General features: G+C 43.0%; 1 protein-coding gene across 3 annotated transcripts in view; it reads left to right on the top strand.

Moving 5' to 3' along the window:
* The window catches only part of CDKAL1 (CDK5 regulatory subunit associated protein 1 like 1), a 659,261-nt gene that overhangs the window by 526,394 nt on the left and 116,447 nt on the right, over positions 1-16,420 (top strand). For all 3 annotated transcript variants that reach the window (XM_043590714.1, XM_043590715.1, XM_043590713.1), the window contains one exon: positions 11,383-11,445. In XM_043590714.1, coding sequence (XP_043446649.1) covers positions 11,383-11,445 — 63 coding nt within the window. The remainder of the gene's footprint in view (positions 1-11,382; positions 11,446-16,420) is intronic.

Below are 16,420 nucleotides of genomic sequence, written 5' to 3'. Positions count from 1 at the left end.
CCTGATGCGGTACTTGGTGCTTGATTCTCTGAGCAGCTGGGCATCCTTGAAAGTTGTTAAAGGGGAGAGTGACCTCAGATGACCGTGCATTCGGAAGTGAACTCTGGCCTCTATTCAGAGGTGGGTTAAGCAGTGGCTCCAGACCGTGGCTTCACATTAGCATCACCTGCAAATGTTTGCTAAAATTCCAAATCCCGGGCTGTACCCCAGGTCGTTACATCGGAATCCGTGGCGAGGGGGTCCAGACATGGTCGGTGCAGCCGGGGTTGCGCATGAACGGTTTGGAGCAGGGATTGGCAAACTCTTTCTGTAAAGGGCCAGATAATAGATGTTTTTGGCTTACAGGTCACACGGTTTCTGTTGTAACACTTCTCCCCCACCATCGAGCGCAAAATCAACCGCAAACAACGCGAGAACCAATGAGCGTGGCTGTGTTCCAGTAAAACTTGATGGGAATTTGAACGATGTATGATTTTCACATGTCACCAATATTCTTGTCCTTTGGTTTTTGTTTTTGTTTTGTTTTGTTTTGTTTTGTTTACTTCAGCCACTTAAAATTGTAAAAACAAATCACAGACTATACACAAATTGGTGGCCAGGCCAAATTTGGCCTGCAGGCCATTTTCTGCCAGTTCTTGATCTGGAGGACGAAAACTGGACCCGGAGAGTCCAGGAAAGAAAATATTACTACAGTAATCCAGATAAGAAGTAAAGTTAACTCTCTTTTGTGGTCGTTAGAAGGTCAGACTGAAGATAAGTGGTATTGAATTGATATTTATAGCAGCTCATACTCTCGTGTGCTACTTCTGAGCGCCAGAAGTTCCCATACAAAGGAACCTTGAGTGAACCATTGTGTGGTATGTAGTATTTAGGACCCTTTGACTTCTTTTTAATTTTATAGGCGTTTTATTTATGTCGCAAGGCTGTTTCTCTTCTAACTGCTTGAAATGGCTACACATTTTGGCAACACCAATCCTACCATCGCAGAACAGTTCAGTCTCCTTCCCTTTCTCCTGTGCCAGGCACGCCTTTGTCGCCAAAGAATGACCTTTCCTTGCGAACAAATGTTCTCTTTAGAAAATAAGGTGAGCTTGATATAAGAAGATATGGCCACTGATATTTTATCAGCTGAATTAATGCGGAATTCCCTTTTTAGACTTTGCTCTAGCATGTGTTGCCTAGTTAAGGAGCTCCTTTACCACGCCCACTGTGAAAATGAGAGACCGGTTATCGCAGCCACAATTGCACTGAGGTTATTTGAGAAACCACAAAGCCAAAAAGAAAAAAAAAAGCGTTCCCTCTGATACCTGCTGTGCTTCAAAATCAGTGGTACGTCTCCACATTTGGCTGGTTGGCTTTTTTTGAATACCATTAACAATGGGTGAACTCACTGGCTTCCCTATTTCCTAACTCCCACTCTTTGAAGTCTGCTGTTTCCTCTAAGTGTCTTCTGAGACATGCCTACGCCGTGCCCTCCACTGTGGGGACTCCAGACTCTAAAGAACCTGAAATTCTCCTTGAATTTGCTGTAACCAGAAGCAGAGAAGGAAATTCAAGAACATAGACAAAGTTGGGTCATCTCTGTTACCTTCCAGATCGTAGTAGAAAGTAAGAGGTGAAAAATGTGTGTAGGCTTAGAGCAGCCTATTTTTCTTTACTTTCCCCACCCTCCTTACTGTAGCCATTTATCACAGAACACAAAACTATTACATACGTGCCTTATGAAGGAAAAGCAGATGAGATTCTGAAGAGTTTGTTTTCCTGAGTGTTTTGGGTGTCTTTGATCACCAGACCTATTTCACATCACTAATGTTTTTTTTTTGTTAAACTAATTTTGAATTCGTTATTTTAGATTCCAGGGACCTGTTCTTTTTTCTTAGTGATCTTGAGTGATTATTATCCTAGGGACTCCATCCAAATATGTCCAATATAAAGAGTGAGATTGTGATTGAGTGCTGATAACGTCAAGTGCTTTTAATTAAGCTTCTGATGTTTTATACATTGATAACAAAATAAAGTTTCACGTTTATTAAATTAGCCTCCCATTAATTTTTCAGAAGCACTCACCAAGGGAACTAGATATATAACAGTAGCCTATTCCCTGCAGCCAAAGCCTCGATGTGCCCCTGAGGAATTCCTGAAGAGAGTTCATTCTTGAGTCAAGGAAGAGGTTGGGAAGTAAAGCAAAGCTGCTGACGGAATATCGACATTAAGAATGAAAATGCTGTTTGAATTCAGAACCCAGAATGCCAAAAGCTGAAGGCCAGCGGGGAACCCACGTAGAAGACAGAGGCTGACAGCTAGGAGAGACCTCAGGGAGCATATCGGCTGGTGGTCCTCAACTTTGACCGCACGCTGGAAAACCCGAGAGCTTTCAAATAGATCACATCGTGCCAGTTAGCTCAGTGCCACTGGGGATCTAGACCAGAGCCCTGGTATATTTTAAAGGTTCCTCACTGGTTCCAACCTGCAGCCAGGGTTGAGAACCACTGAGAACCACTGGCCCCTCATGTCACGACGTCCAGAGCGGATTCCTCGCCCAAGGTCAGAGAGCTGATTTGCTGAGATGTTAACGTCCGTCTTCTCCTCTCAACTTCTTGCCTCCTTTATTCTGTATGCTCCCCGTGTGATCACATCCCCTCTTCTGCTTTATTAACTTACACCTGTAGGCTCATGACTCCCAGATCCATGGCCCCCATCTCTCTGCTGGCACCAAACCCTTATGTCTCACTCCCCCATTATCTCCCAAATGTATCACGGCCAGCCGCTCAAACACGTTCTGTTCAATCTGAATCCCCCACCCCACCGGCCACCCTCCACCCCTTACCCCCCAAAAACTTACTTTTTGCCTGGATTCCTCATGTCAGTGCAGGGAGCGCTTCCCTTCCCGTCGTTATCTGAACCTGAAATCTTAGAGCCATCCGCGTCCTTCCCTCTCTTGTGCTCCTTTCTAACCAGTCACCAAGAGCTGTAAGGCCTGCGCCCTCCCTCTTCCTCCATCCATCCCACCTCGTCGCCCCACCTAGCTGAACCTGGGATGGGGTGCTGTCCTTTCCTCCGAACCATTGCCACGTCCTGTCATGCCACCTTCAGCCTCTAGCCTAGCACCCGTGCTCCACCTCTCACACCATTAGGAAGCCCCTTCTGAGACCTAGATGTGATTGTCCCCTTTGCAACATTGTGTGCTCTAGTCCTCTAGCCATCTCTCTGATTCCACAGCACCACCTCCTTTCCTTTCTTTTCCCCGTGCGCTTACATCCAGCCTGCTTTCTTACAAATCGTAAATGGCATAATCTATCTATAGACTCCGTTCCTTTAGTTCTTTATCAAAACCTGAACTCTCCAGTAAGCTATAATCTTTTCCCTCTTCAACCAAATGCTGGCACGTTGCAGACTGAGTTTAATAAGCCTGGCACTGCCCGCGTCCTGACGACTGGAGCCTGGAGCCTGCCCCCGGCAGGAAGTGTGGTAGAAGGTCCCAAGGCAGACAGGAGACCTACCTTACCGTCAGACCACAGTTGTGGTTGCTAGCACCTTCACTTACCTCTTAGCATTTCCGAGCTGCTTCCATTCTTATCCCTGACTTTCATGTCCTGGGTATCCTTGCTAAGCCCTGTCCTCACTTAACTCTCCTAGTTCTTGCAAGTTTTACCAAGAACCCCTTTGACCCTCAGTCATTTGTTTTTAATCTTGCACATCTTGGCTGGTTTTTGGGCCCTTTTGCCTCAGGATGTGGTTCTCTGACTTCCCTACCGAATGCGTGTCCCCGGCAGGCACTAACTGACCAGTCCTTGTCCCCTGGCTTTTATTACATAGAATTTTGACTCCAGTCTCTTTGGGGATTTGTTTAGAACCTAACACTCCCAGACCCTGCCACCGTCATTGCTTTGTGCGCCTGTAGGACACAAAGGTCAGGCAGGGCCTGATGAGTTGTCTTGGCTACTTCTCTTCTGTTTCTCCTTGCCAGGGCTTAACTACTTCTCAGGCTCTGCCAACAAGGGGACAAGAAAAAATAAGTGGCTTTAAACTCTCCTTTCTTACCATATCAGTTGTACTTTGTTTTGAACCTGTGTTAGTGGTTTGCCATAGAGTTGGCAATACATAGTTCCAAACAATCCAAGCAAAAAAAAAAAAAAAAAAAAATCCAATTCCATGTCCTATGATACTACTGTAGGGGAGTGTGAGTACCTTATAATAATAACACAGTCATCTTTATTTCTTCCTGTCATGCCTTGTGTCATTGTCATTCAGTTCACATACACAGATCCATGCAAAACCAAGTACATTGTTGCTGTTACTGTTTCGAATAAACTGTTATCTGTTAGATCAGTTAAGAATAAGGAGAATAAAATTTCTTTTACCTGCACTTTTTCCCCCCACGTACTCAGTGCCCTTCCTTCAGATCCAGATTTCTGTTCTCTATCATTTTCCTTCTCTAAAGAACTGCTTTTAACGTTTCTTGCAAATGAGATCTACTGGCAACAAATTCCTTCAGTTGTTGTTTGTCTGAGGAGGTTTTTATTTATTCATCTTTGAGGGATAATTTCGCAGGGTACAGAATTCTAAGTTGATGGGTTTTTCTTCTCAGCACTTTGAATATTTCTTTCTCGCCTGCATGGTTTCTAAGATGTCAGATACAGTTCTTATCTTTGTTCCTCTATAGATAAGAAATTCCTCCCCCCACCCTTGGCCTCTTTCAGGAATTTGTTTTTGATTGACTATAATTTGAAAATTATAATAGGGGCGCCTGGGTGGCTCAGTCGATTAAGCATCCAACTTCGGCTCAGGTCATGATCTCACGGTCCATGAGTTCAAGCCCCGCATCAGGCTCTGTGCTGACAGCTCAGAGCCTGGAGCCTGCTTCAGATTCTGCGTCTCCCTCTCTCTGCCCCTCCCCTGCTTGTGCTCTGTCCGTCTCTCAAGAATAAATTAGAATAAGAATATGTAAAAGAATAGGTTTTCTTGTCATTGTCCTTCTTGTGTTGTCTGAACTTCCTAGATCTGTGGTTTGGTGTCTGACATTAATTTGGGGAAATTCTCAGGCATTATTGTTGCAAATATATGTGTTCCTTTCTCTTTCTTCCCCTTCCGATGACCCCATATGTTACACTTTTTGTAGCTGCCCCCACAGTCCTTATATTCAATTTTTTTTGAAGTTTATTTATTTATTTTGAGAGAGAAAGAGAGAAAACATGAGCCAGAGAGGGGCAGAGAGAGAGAGAGAATCCCAAGCAGGCTCCTTGCTGTATGAACCAAGAGATCATGAGCTGAGACTAAGAGTTGGATGCTTAACCGACTCAGCCACTCAGGTGCCCATGGATATTCTCTCTTTTTTTTTCCCCCACTTCAGTCTTTGTTCTTTTTTCATTTTGGTTTTGAGAATTCTGTTGATATGCCTTGAGCTCAGAGATTCCTTCTTCATCCATGTCCAGTCTACTGATGAGCCTGTCAGAGGCATTCTCCATTTCTGTTAGTGTTTATATTTAGCATTTGGGGTGGGGGGGATGAGTTTGGGGGAGGCTCATTCTTAGATTTCCATCTCTCTGTTTGCATTTTTCATCTGTTCTTGCATACTGTCTACTTTAGCCATTAGAGCCCTCCACATATTTTAAATTCCCAGTCTGATAAATCCAGCACGCTGCCATGTCTGGTCCTCAAGCTTGGTCCGTCTTCAGATTGAGTTTTTTTGTCACTTGGTATGTCTTGTAATTTTTCTCGATAGCCAGATGTGATGTGCTGAGCAAAAGGAACTGCTGAAAATAGGCCTTGAGTTACCTGGTGTTGAGGTGTGAGGACAGGGAAAGCATTCCAGAGTCCTGTGATTAGAGCTCAGTCTTTTAGTGACTCTGTGCCCCTGGACTGCAAACATTTTCTTAGTGTTTCCCTCCTTCCGTGGGTGGAACAGGATGGCTAAGTGGACTGAGGTTGGGTATTTCCCTTCTCAGGTTAGCTAGACTCTGGTAATACCCAAGCAGTTTAGAGTCTGGTTAACTGGTTTCCCCTGAGGGCAGGCCTTATTAAGAACGGAGTGTTCTGGCTGGTTTCACAATGCTGCTTTGTCCCCTCCCCATGCCAGAAACCACAGGAGATTTTTCTCCCATATTTACCGTGGGAACCTGGTTGAGCTCCTGGAGGTAAATCTCTCCGTGTCGTGGACCACCTGCTCCCGTCCCATGACTGGATCGCCCCCAAGCTCCTAATAGTCACCTGCCCTGAGCCTCCCACAATCTGTCAGTTACCCTTCCGGTTTTCCTGCAGTGCTGGTTCCTATGGCAGCCTCACACTGCAGGAAGCCACACCCCCCCGTGTCGGCTTCCTGGTCCCTCCCAGTTCTGGGGGCAACACTTTCTTCTGTTATTCCCTCCCTTATGCATCCAAAAAGAGTTGTTGGTTTTTCAGTCTGTTCAAGCTTGTTACTTGCCGTGAGGCCAGAGTGGTGACTTTCCAAGCTCCTTACGTGCGGAAGAGGGAAACAGGAAGTTACTACATTGAAGCCCAAACCTGCTCTTTCGGCTTCTTACCACTAGGTTTACTGAGACATTTATATCATAGTATCTACAAGTAGACACTGAGCACAGAAAACACGGACTTCGTGCGGGGAGCCCAGGAGAAGTTAAACTGGAGGATATTGGTACAGTTTGATTGGTTCCATAACCTCACCTTCCAAGTCCAGATTCTCATCATATGTGGTGCTTCTTTCAGATCTAACTCCTGTGTCCCCTTGATGAAAATGGAAATGATTACACTGTCTGGAAACCTGAACTGTTAAAAAAAAATGCTCCATTGGGGCTTTTAGTTTGGTGGTTGTGTCCGAAAAGGAGTTTAAACTTGGACACGAAAGGAGTCATCGGTGTTCTCTGTTCTTAGAGAGTGAAATACAAAGCAGTTTAGGAAATACCTACAGGTTGGGGTTCTCAGAAATCTACAAGCTTTACCACAGTTTCAGACTGCCTTAAACCCAGCTACCTACGCAGCCTGCAAGGCTCAGCACACAGTCGCTTGTCATCTCCCTCTCGTCTCTGCAGCCTGGACCGCAGGATTCGGGATGCAGGTGACGGGAAGGTGCCTCGTACAGTTGACAGAGTTGTTGGGCACCCTCGTTCTAAGCACATCACACACCTTGTTTGACATGTTTACTTTTTACACACCCGGAGAATTAGCAGGTGCTTGCATGACTGCGTTGTTTGTTTTAACAGGCTAAAAAGTGGGAGGTAGGTTAGACCCACACGATGATGCAATAGGAAAGTGTCTAATTATTCCATTTTTGGCTCAGCGTTCAGTTTCAGTTAAAAGTGCTGATAGCAAGGCTCAACAAGTCCTGTAGCCTAGTACCCTTAGCATTGTCTGCCTGTGAGAAACCGGCTTGCTACCAAGCACGGCCGCGCGTTAGCCACTTGCGTGTAAGATCTTCCATGTGGCTAGAATTTAGCAAAAGATCTCAGAGTTCCTGCAATGAGGCGTTACAGTGTGGACGCAGAAGGCTCTAAAAGCCCCATATCTATTTCCGCATGCTCAACGAGCCAACTTGGAATATTGTGTCTGCACATAGACTGTTCACAAGCAAAATCCTGAGAGCCAGACAGCTCATGGTTGTTTGGACTGGTATATTCATCCTGACGTGTCAGGGTGTAGGTTACAATTGGTCCTTGAACTGTCTTCATCGAGTGGAAGGAGCAAGGCTCAGGGTCTGGGAACTATCGCTACAAGTAGACGTGGTCCAAGGCAGAGATTCGAGATCTGGGGTGACTAACTGTTTCTGTAAAGGGCCAGATAGTAAATACTTGAGGATTTATGGGCCATGTGATCTCTGCTGTAACCACTCAACTCTGCTCTCGCAGCGTGAAAACGGTCATAGATGATACGTAAACAGAAGCGTCTGGCTGCGTCTCGGTAAATTTTTGCTTACAAAAGCAGGTGGTGGACTGGGTTGGCCCATGGGCCATCATTTATCAGCCCCTGTCCTGGATCCCAGAACGTACACCACTGGGCTATATGATCCTGACCTCATAGGAAAAGTAGTGGTAGTTTTCAGTTAACTGAACCAATACATATAACTTTCAGTACTCATAGCCAAGACTTCACTGTATTTGTATATAATGAGTTTGTTGTCAGAAAGAAAAGCATTTTTCCTCACTGGCTGCTTTGGGTGCTAATCCGAATTGTTATTTACTTGTCATTTATACCCCACTTCCTTCCCAGAATAATTTGAGGTAAAGGCATGTATAGATTTTAGCTGTCAAAATAGAGATATAAAACCAAAACCGCATGAAAAGGTCACACAAAACAACCTCTGAATATTCCATTTCCACCGGCCAACCCAAGCTAGTCGTAGCTCAGCCATTTGAGGACTGAACAGTCTTTTGGACACCTCCTAAATTGAACACTGATACGCTCCATATTTTGTCTTTCCTAGCATCATTTCCTTTCTGAAAAAAAATGTCCCTCCACGTTTTATAGTGAATCTTGTACCAAAGGAAATGTTAGTATCCGTCATTTTTCTTCTGATTGAAGCACAAGCCAAGAACTGTTACACAACTGAGTGGGTACATGGAAAGGACAGAGAAAATGAGAAGCTAAGGAAAACCTTGGTGGGCAAGCTACCTGTACAATACAGATTTTAGGGCTCTTCTAGAGCCAAGGGACTATTTCCAATCAGTTAGAGGCTCATCCTTGCTCTCCATGGAAAAGGAGTGTTGAATTACTTTAGAGTTTAGTGGTCAGAGGCCCTCTTACGAGGTGAACGGAGGAGTGAGGGTTTGGGCTGGCGGCAGGGAGGGATGACTTTTAGCAGGTGTCAGAACGTAGAAACAAAGCCGAGTGACTTGAAGGACTGGCAAGTGGAATTGTGTCCCCAAAGACAGTGCAGAAATAGGAAAGCTGGTCTATAGGAGTGCAGTGAGTGTGTACAAATGACTCTAGTGCAAGATCCTGGTTAATAGCAGATTCAACTCCTTAGCCAAGTGGCTGCAGAAGGTCATGTACGACCCAGGCCAGAAGGTCTGCTTACGTCACTGGCATAGGAAGGTGTGACGGACGTGCTCACGCAGACCCTGGAGTTGGAGGAAATCGGGAAGTACTTCCCAAGAAAACATGGATACCAGGCAAGGATTCATTCACAAGTGAAGACCGAAGCAGCCAGGAACCTGGTAGTCCGATTAACAACAGCAGAGGGGAGTCCGAAGCAGGGTGTGGGTTGGATCAAGGACAGACCGGCCATGCTTGTGCCAGAAATGTAAGATGCGGCAGGGGGCTAGCTATGGCGAACACTAAATAAATGTAAGAAAAAAATTAAAGATTTTTTATTTTAATGTTTACTTATTTTTGAGAGACAGAGCGTGAGCAGGGGTGGGGCAGAGAGCGAGAGGGAGACACAGAATCCGAAGCAGGATCCAGGCTCCGAGCTGTCAGCGCAGAGTCCAATGTGGGGCTCTACCCCATGAGCCATGAGATCATGACCAGAGCTGAAGTGGGGTGCTTAATGGATTGAGCCACCTTGGCGCCCCAAAGAAATAAATTCTATAATTGGCATCTGAGGACATGGTCGGTATCTGTCTTAAAGATGTTTTATCTGCTCTGTAAATTGAGAAGTAATTTTTGAGGTACCGAGCTGGTTCAGTCAGTTAAAAGTGCCTGACTCTTGATTTTGACCCATGATCCCAGGGTCTTGGGATCAAGCCTGAAGTCGGGCTCTGTGCTGACAGCGTGTGGAGGCTGCTTGGGATTCTCTCTCCCTCACTCTGCTCCTCCCTGGCTCCTATTCTCTCTCTCTCTCTCTCTCTCTCTCTCTCTCCCTCCCCCCTCCCCCCCCAAAAATAAATAAATAAACTTAAAAAAAAGAATTTCCAACTTTCGCTTCAATCCCTTCTCGTTCACTCTCGGTGAGACGGCAAGTTGGGGCAGCGTTTGGCCTCATCCATCAGGGTGACCAGCGTGGCATGCTATTTGACTCTGTATCTGTTCTTTGGTACTTTATCTTTTTTTAAAAAAATGCACACTGTCAAGCTGGCAAAGATGTTTGTGCAGAGGTGACCGTTTTATTAAAGAACTAAAATGAGTTACAGAAAAGAGTTCAGCTTTCAGAAGTTTTTGGATTTCAGTACCCCGTTTAAGGGGTTGCGGATCTGGCTACACAACTCTTTTAAGTTTGGCAGGGACAACTGCGGAGTGGAAAAAGCAGATTTTAGGGTAGTGTGTACAGAATGATCTCCTTTTTTTTTTTTTTTTAGTTTTTTTAATGTTTATTTTTGAGAGAGAGAGACTGACAGCATGAGAGGGGGAGGAGCAGAGAGAGAAGGAGACCAAGAATCCGAAGCAGACTCCAGGCTCCGAGCTGTCAGCACAGAGCCCAACACGGGGCTCGAACTCACGGACCGCGAGATTGTGACCTGAGCCGAAGTCGGACGCTTAACCGACTGAGCCACCCGGCAGTCCCAGATCCCCTTTCTTTGAAAGTAATAGTTGTCGATAAAAATATATGCACAGAAGATCTAGAAGCATACACAAAATTATCTGTGGTCATTATGGTGGGTGGACAGTGTGTGAGAAAACAATCTGCCTCTTACAGTCAACGATAATAGAGAACCCCACCCTCTCTCCAGGGTCACAGACACTGGGGGAGCAGGAGGTGGAGACGGTTCTCAAGTAGTGGGTTCAGCTTGAGAAAAACATATCATTAGAAGGTAAAAGAGGTTGTCTTTTCATAACGATATATGAGGCTTGTGTCATCATTATAGATGCTTACAGTTAAATGCCCGTCTAACTCAGGCGTATTCATTTATTCATTAATGTCGCAAATACGCGTTGAGGGCTTACTGTGCGTGAGACACCAGGCAAGGCACTTGGGCCATACAGCAGTGACAGGACAAAGGTGGCCTCCAGCATACAGCTAGAGGCTCAAGCAGACAGACCCAAGCTGTGACTAGGAAGCCAGATGAAGGTATTTTGTTTAAAAGGATGCCTAGCAGTGCCTAGTTCAGAGTGACAGCGCTTGGTATTACAGTGAAATTGCACACCCTCAAATGTGTTTGAGTTTTCTTCCGCTTCAGTTTTTTACTTCATTTTACTGAGTTGTGTGTTTAAAAATAGAGGGTTTTTTTTTGAGGATGATTCGTGTTTCAACTAGGAAACCTCTAGGAAAGGTTGCCTGCCTGGTCTGTGACAACCACCCACATAACCGTCAAGTGGCTTTCGTTTCTAATTGCATCCCTGTGTCCCAGGTTGGCACTGTGGCCCCTTGGTTTGCGCAAGGAAGAATCTCTAAACAATATGTTAATGCAGGTAGATGGGTAGAAAGACGGAGATAGGTAAGTCTGCATATAGATACATATGCCTGTATATATTTTTGCCACCTGTCCACTCAGATGTTTGTGTTTTCTTCCACAGAAAAAGCAAAGAACAAAAGATCTCTCTCGGGTATTCCATTCTTACAATCCGTATGATCACAAGGTAAGAGAAGTATGTTATTCGTGTATTGGATAGATGTCTTTCTGAACATAGAGCAGAAGTCTCACTAGTACAGAGCGATTCTGAAGTACATTTTCCGGTTGTGTTTACATTTCCATTTTAATTTGCCAACTCTTTATCTCTTCTGAGGAAATCAGAAAATCTTTATTTCCACACTAATGTCATTCTATTTTATTCACATTAAAATGCAGTTGCATATTGTCACTGAAATCTCAAAGTCGATGGAAAGACAGATCTGGGGGTATTATTTATTTTGTTGGGTTTTTTTTTTTTTCCCCCTTCCAAACACTAAAGTGATGCACTTGACTTTTGAATTGGTAAAGATCGTTGAAATAGGAACTGCCGACTGTTGGTTTTCCATTGCTCCTGGTAGAAAGTTATTTCTTTCTAAATAAAACCCCCAACAATGAGCAGTATATCGCATAATATCTGAAATACCCCCTGCCAAAAGTTTTGCCTTCTAGAAGACCAAGTAGCGTCACGACTCCTCCGTGTTTGTGCCCCAGCTTTATAGACTCATGGCCAGTCTTGCTTCATTTATATCCCATGTTCTGCGCTCCCCATATTTGAAGAATTCCCGAATATCTTTTTACTTATAAGCATTTCACCATATAATGGTAAAAGATAAGGGCTCTTTAAAACACACACACACACACACACACACACACACTTAACTGTTTCTGAAGAAAATGCTCCACACCACATCATCACAGGGAAATATATTACAAGATTTCCGAGACTTGTGCACAACTTCTATTTCATGTAAGGTTCCAGTAAATCTGTTAATTCGAGGTGATTTCAGAAGCGAACAAAAAATTTGCACAGTTGAAATGCTAATATAAACTTAAATCCTTATCTATGAATTTACAAGGAGACATGTGGCGGGGATTTTTTAACTAGCCAAAATAAGTAGTGTGAAAACTATTTTCCTCAGTTGAGAATACGGGAGAAGTCTGGATTCAGGAGGAAAAAATTGTGCCAGTTGTTCATAGAAGTTGAAAGATTTTCAGTAGCTTCTGGTGTTTCTATAGTGACCAGTTGACTTTAAGCACCAACAGTTTGTGAACGAGGTGTTTCTGCTTCATGTGACCATGGCAATATACGGTACTAAAAATTATATCATTTCAAATTACATTTTTCAAGTTAAACCAGTCGCTTTGCAGAATGTGGCAATTTGTTTGAAAGACATGGAGAGAGCTGGGAGTGCCTGACAAAGGGGAGAGAAGGTGCAGGCTGATAAGTAATACACCAGCAAAGGGAACGAGATTCCTGATGGGAAAGTTGCATTTTTTCTTTAAGATGAAGCCATTTAACATAAATGCAGCAGTGGGTAAAGTTAACATTTAAGAACAATAAAAGGCTGTGACAAATCCAAGGTTTTGCCTGACTTGTCTGAATTTTGCCCACTTCTAACATTTTTTAATTCACAGTGTAGGGAAATTCCATTATTCTTTTATTAGAGCTCTTAATGGAACTTCGCCATTTGCAGCCTCTACCGGCTTCCTCTTCATATCCTTTGTGGCATTGTATCAAAGTCACCTCAGATTATTTTGGCTTCCCTTGTGAAGACTTCATTCCTCTACAAATTAGTCACTGGGCAATGAGGAATTGAATATATAAATGCTAGATGGAGTGTTCCTTTTGATCTTTGCTTTCAGATCGGTAATAAATTATTGTAAGGAGCTAGACTGCTTGATGAGTGATTTTTGAAGTTCCAAAGGTTTGGCCTGTTGGCATCCTGCTGTATTCTGCATGTGTAGTGACGGAAAAGGGGAAAGTTTCCAGGCGGCTCCTGCCCCTTACTTGCCGCCTCCCTTTTCTCTGGGCTCCATCCAGGGCAAGTCTACCCTGGTCACATTTAACCTGGTCTCCTGTTGATGGGTGTTTACAAAGACTAGCATCACAGGGACTGAGTAACAGACACTGCTTTCTCAGTCTTAGAATGTACCTTTTTTCCCCACAAATAAAATACAAGGGGGTTGCCTTTCCAGTTACTTTGTCATTTTAATTACCCAGTTATATTCAAACAAATTAGCTTTCTAAGCAGATAGGTTTTAGCTAGAACATTTTGTAAGATGTGGTTAAGGTTGGCTTAAACACCTCCTGTTTGGTGAGATTTCTGTAGTGATCTTTGGGTTAAATACATATACATGCATTGTAAATGAAAGCTCGTATAAAATAAAATATAGGCTGTTTGCGATTTACTTTAAAAAAAAAAAAGGCAAGGCAGGGGGTGGGTAGGGAGGGTACAATAAGATTGGCCACGTGTTGATGGTTATTGAAACTGAATGATGAGTTTATGGGGGTTCATGATGCTATTCTGTATATATTTTCTTTCTACATGTTTGAAATTTTCCTGGGAGTGAATTTTGTGGTATTCCTTTCCTCTGTAGCTAGATTCCTTTTATTGTTAATTTTTCCCTTGATGTACATTTATACCAAAGTAGGAACACTCGGCGTTTCATTGGGTTCATCATGCTGAGTAAACTCAGCAATGCAGCTCATGTTCTAAAGTTGGCATGACTTCCTGGGGCTACATCCCAAATTATAGCGGGTCACCAAAATGATAGCCTTGCCCGCTAGAAACTGTTAAAACAGTTGTAATTACAAAGCGTAGTTAGTACAACTGTTCTGTTCTCAGTGAGTCAGTTACATTGCTCTTCTCTCCTCCCCGCCCCCCGCCCTCCTCGACCCAACCCAGATTGCTCCTGCCTGACCCCAGACACCGGAAAGTCACCGGGTTAAACAAATGTGTTGTTTGAGTGAGGCCAGGTGCATTTCTTAATCATACTCTGAAGCCATTGTTCAGGTTGTAAATGGTCAGTTGGTTTTCTCTTAAATGCTGTTGCAGAAACTAACAAAACTTAGAGCAAAATGTACACTCAGAATGAGTCTTAAGGAAAATACCTCATTTATTTTTTATACTCTTAAGACAAATTTTTCTGGAGACTGGAAGAATTTCATTTTGGACTATTATCTCTGGTTCCATATCCATTTTTAGAAATTGTTTTTAGTTCTTCTAATGCAGACATATAAAAAGGCTTAACCAAAGCTAAATCCCATTCATCTGTCCTAATAAAAGGGGACATTGGTAAAGACAGTCCAAAGTGGCAGGTAATCTGATTGCATTTTGTGCATGGGATGCTGTCCACTGTTATTTTAATAAACACGTAATAAGCATAGCTTGTAATTTCTGAAAACACCTCATATTACCTACCAGGAAAGGTTACAGGTCCGGAGGCCTTCGAGGTCACTGAAGTTGAATTTTTTCTTTGGATAAGTTATGGATAAGTAGAATAGGCTATAATCAGAACACTTTTCATTAAAACTGCATAGTACCATGTGCTTTCTGTCTTTGGCCTGAAAAAAGTATTGCCATGCATATAAAAGATCTCTCTCTCTCTCTCTCTCTCTCTCTCTCTCTCTGTATTTCCTTCCTTTTTTCTTGTTAGATTTTATCAGAGTTATGTGTTCAAGGGGAATGTCTAAGTTTATTACCTAAACACAGATGTTTATAAAGTGCTAATGTAAAAAGCTATCAAAAAATACAAAAATGCATGGAAAGAAAAAGTACAAAATTCTGTTTAAGTCTGTAGTGGTTTTTAACATCTGCATAGTTGAGTAAGTTTCTAAACATAGTTAATCTGCATAAATTAATATGCATTCCACCATTAAAAGTGAGTCTTTAACAGATTACCACTATTACAGTTTGTGTATTTTACGAAGTGGGCATCTCATGTGCTTTTAGTGACTATAATTATTTTAATAATTATCTACACTTATAAACATGAATGAATAGGCACACATGAGAAGAAACATTATTATAAAGCCATGTTGGTGGAGTAAGCTTTTGTTTTTTCTTTCTTTCTTTTTTGGTGACTAGTGTTATTTCTACAGACACAGATGTATATCAGTTAAACTATAAACAAATTCATATGTGCCCCCAAAACGGCTTTGTATGAATACGCTTGATGAGTTAGCGTATGAGTAGATAGAAAACAAACATTAGTGCTTGCTTCAGCCAGAGGCCTTTTGTGCAGGCTTCTCTGCTCTGTAAAACCCAGCTCAGAATCTGCAAAGTCTGCCAGTCAGGACTGTCAAAATCCATGTTTAGTTCTCTCTCCTCACCTCATTACTTCTTCAAGTCCCCCTGCCCCCCATCCACACACAGTCCACTTTTAAAAAGACTGTTTCCAGCAAATATAGATGTCTGGTTTCCCAAATCACCGTCAGCCCTAGCAGCAGTTACAAAGGGGGTGGTTATTGCTTCAAGAAGTCAGAGCTCCACTAAAACGTGGCGGCATAGTAAAAATGAAGGCCAGGACAAGGCCATAAAGACGCTAGGTCATTAACAAAGGAACTCTAAGAAGTGCAGCTGCCCAAGACCACTTAATTTGGACCCAGACACCCAAAGATCCCTGCACATTTTAGTTGTCCCAGAGTAAAACGATCAGGCCTAAAGTACATCAAGAAGCAGATGTTTTAAAATAGTAGAGATGTGTGTAGTCTATTTTTAGAAACAGTGACATTTTAAGGGTAAATATTATTTATCTTGAAACCTCTTAGGAAAGCTGGTTTCTGAAGGTTGGGCAAATGAAGTATTACTATAGAAAGTGGCTTAACAACAGAGAAATAGGAAAAGAGTGGTTAAACGTGTGTTGGTAGTTGGGTTAAAGGACCAAATGAATGTGTTGTGAGCAGGAAAAATGAGGGTAGAATCCATATTCCACCCCCCCAATCACTTATTTATATAATTAGATCCTGTAAAAATATTAAAGGGTAAGGTGTTTTTATCTTAACGATTATGCGAGGCGTGACTTGAATGGAATAATTGTAAGTAATATATCAGTACAATGCCTCTTTAAGGACAATATCAAATATACAAAAAAGTCCTGTCACCTATTTGCACAACCCCCACTTCCTGAGACTGCCTTAAGAACTGCTATTAATGCAAAGA

Source organism: Prionailurus bengalensis, chromosome B2 (assembly GCF_016509475.1).
Source record: "Prionailurus bengalensis isolate Pbe53 chromosome B2, Fcat_Pben_1.1_paternal_pri, whole genome shotgun sequence".
Lineage (NCBI taxonomy): Eukaryota > Metazoa > Chordata > Mammalia > Carnivora > Felidae > Prionailurus > Prionailurus bengalensis.
The sequence above is the reverse complement of the archived record's forward strand: the minus strand, read 5'-3'. Positions and strand labels throughout refer to the sequence as shown.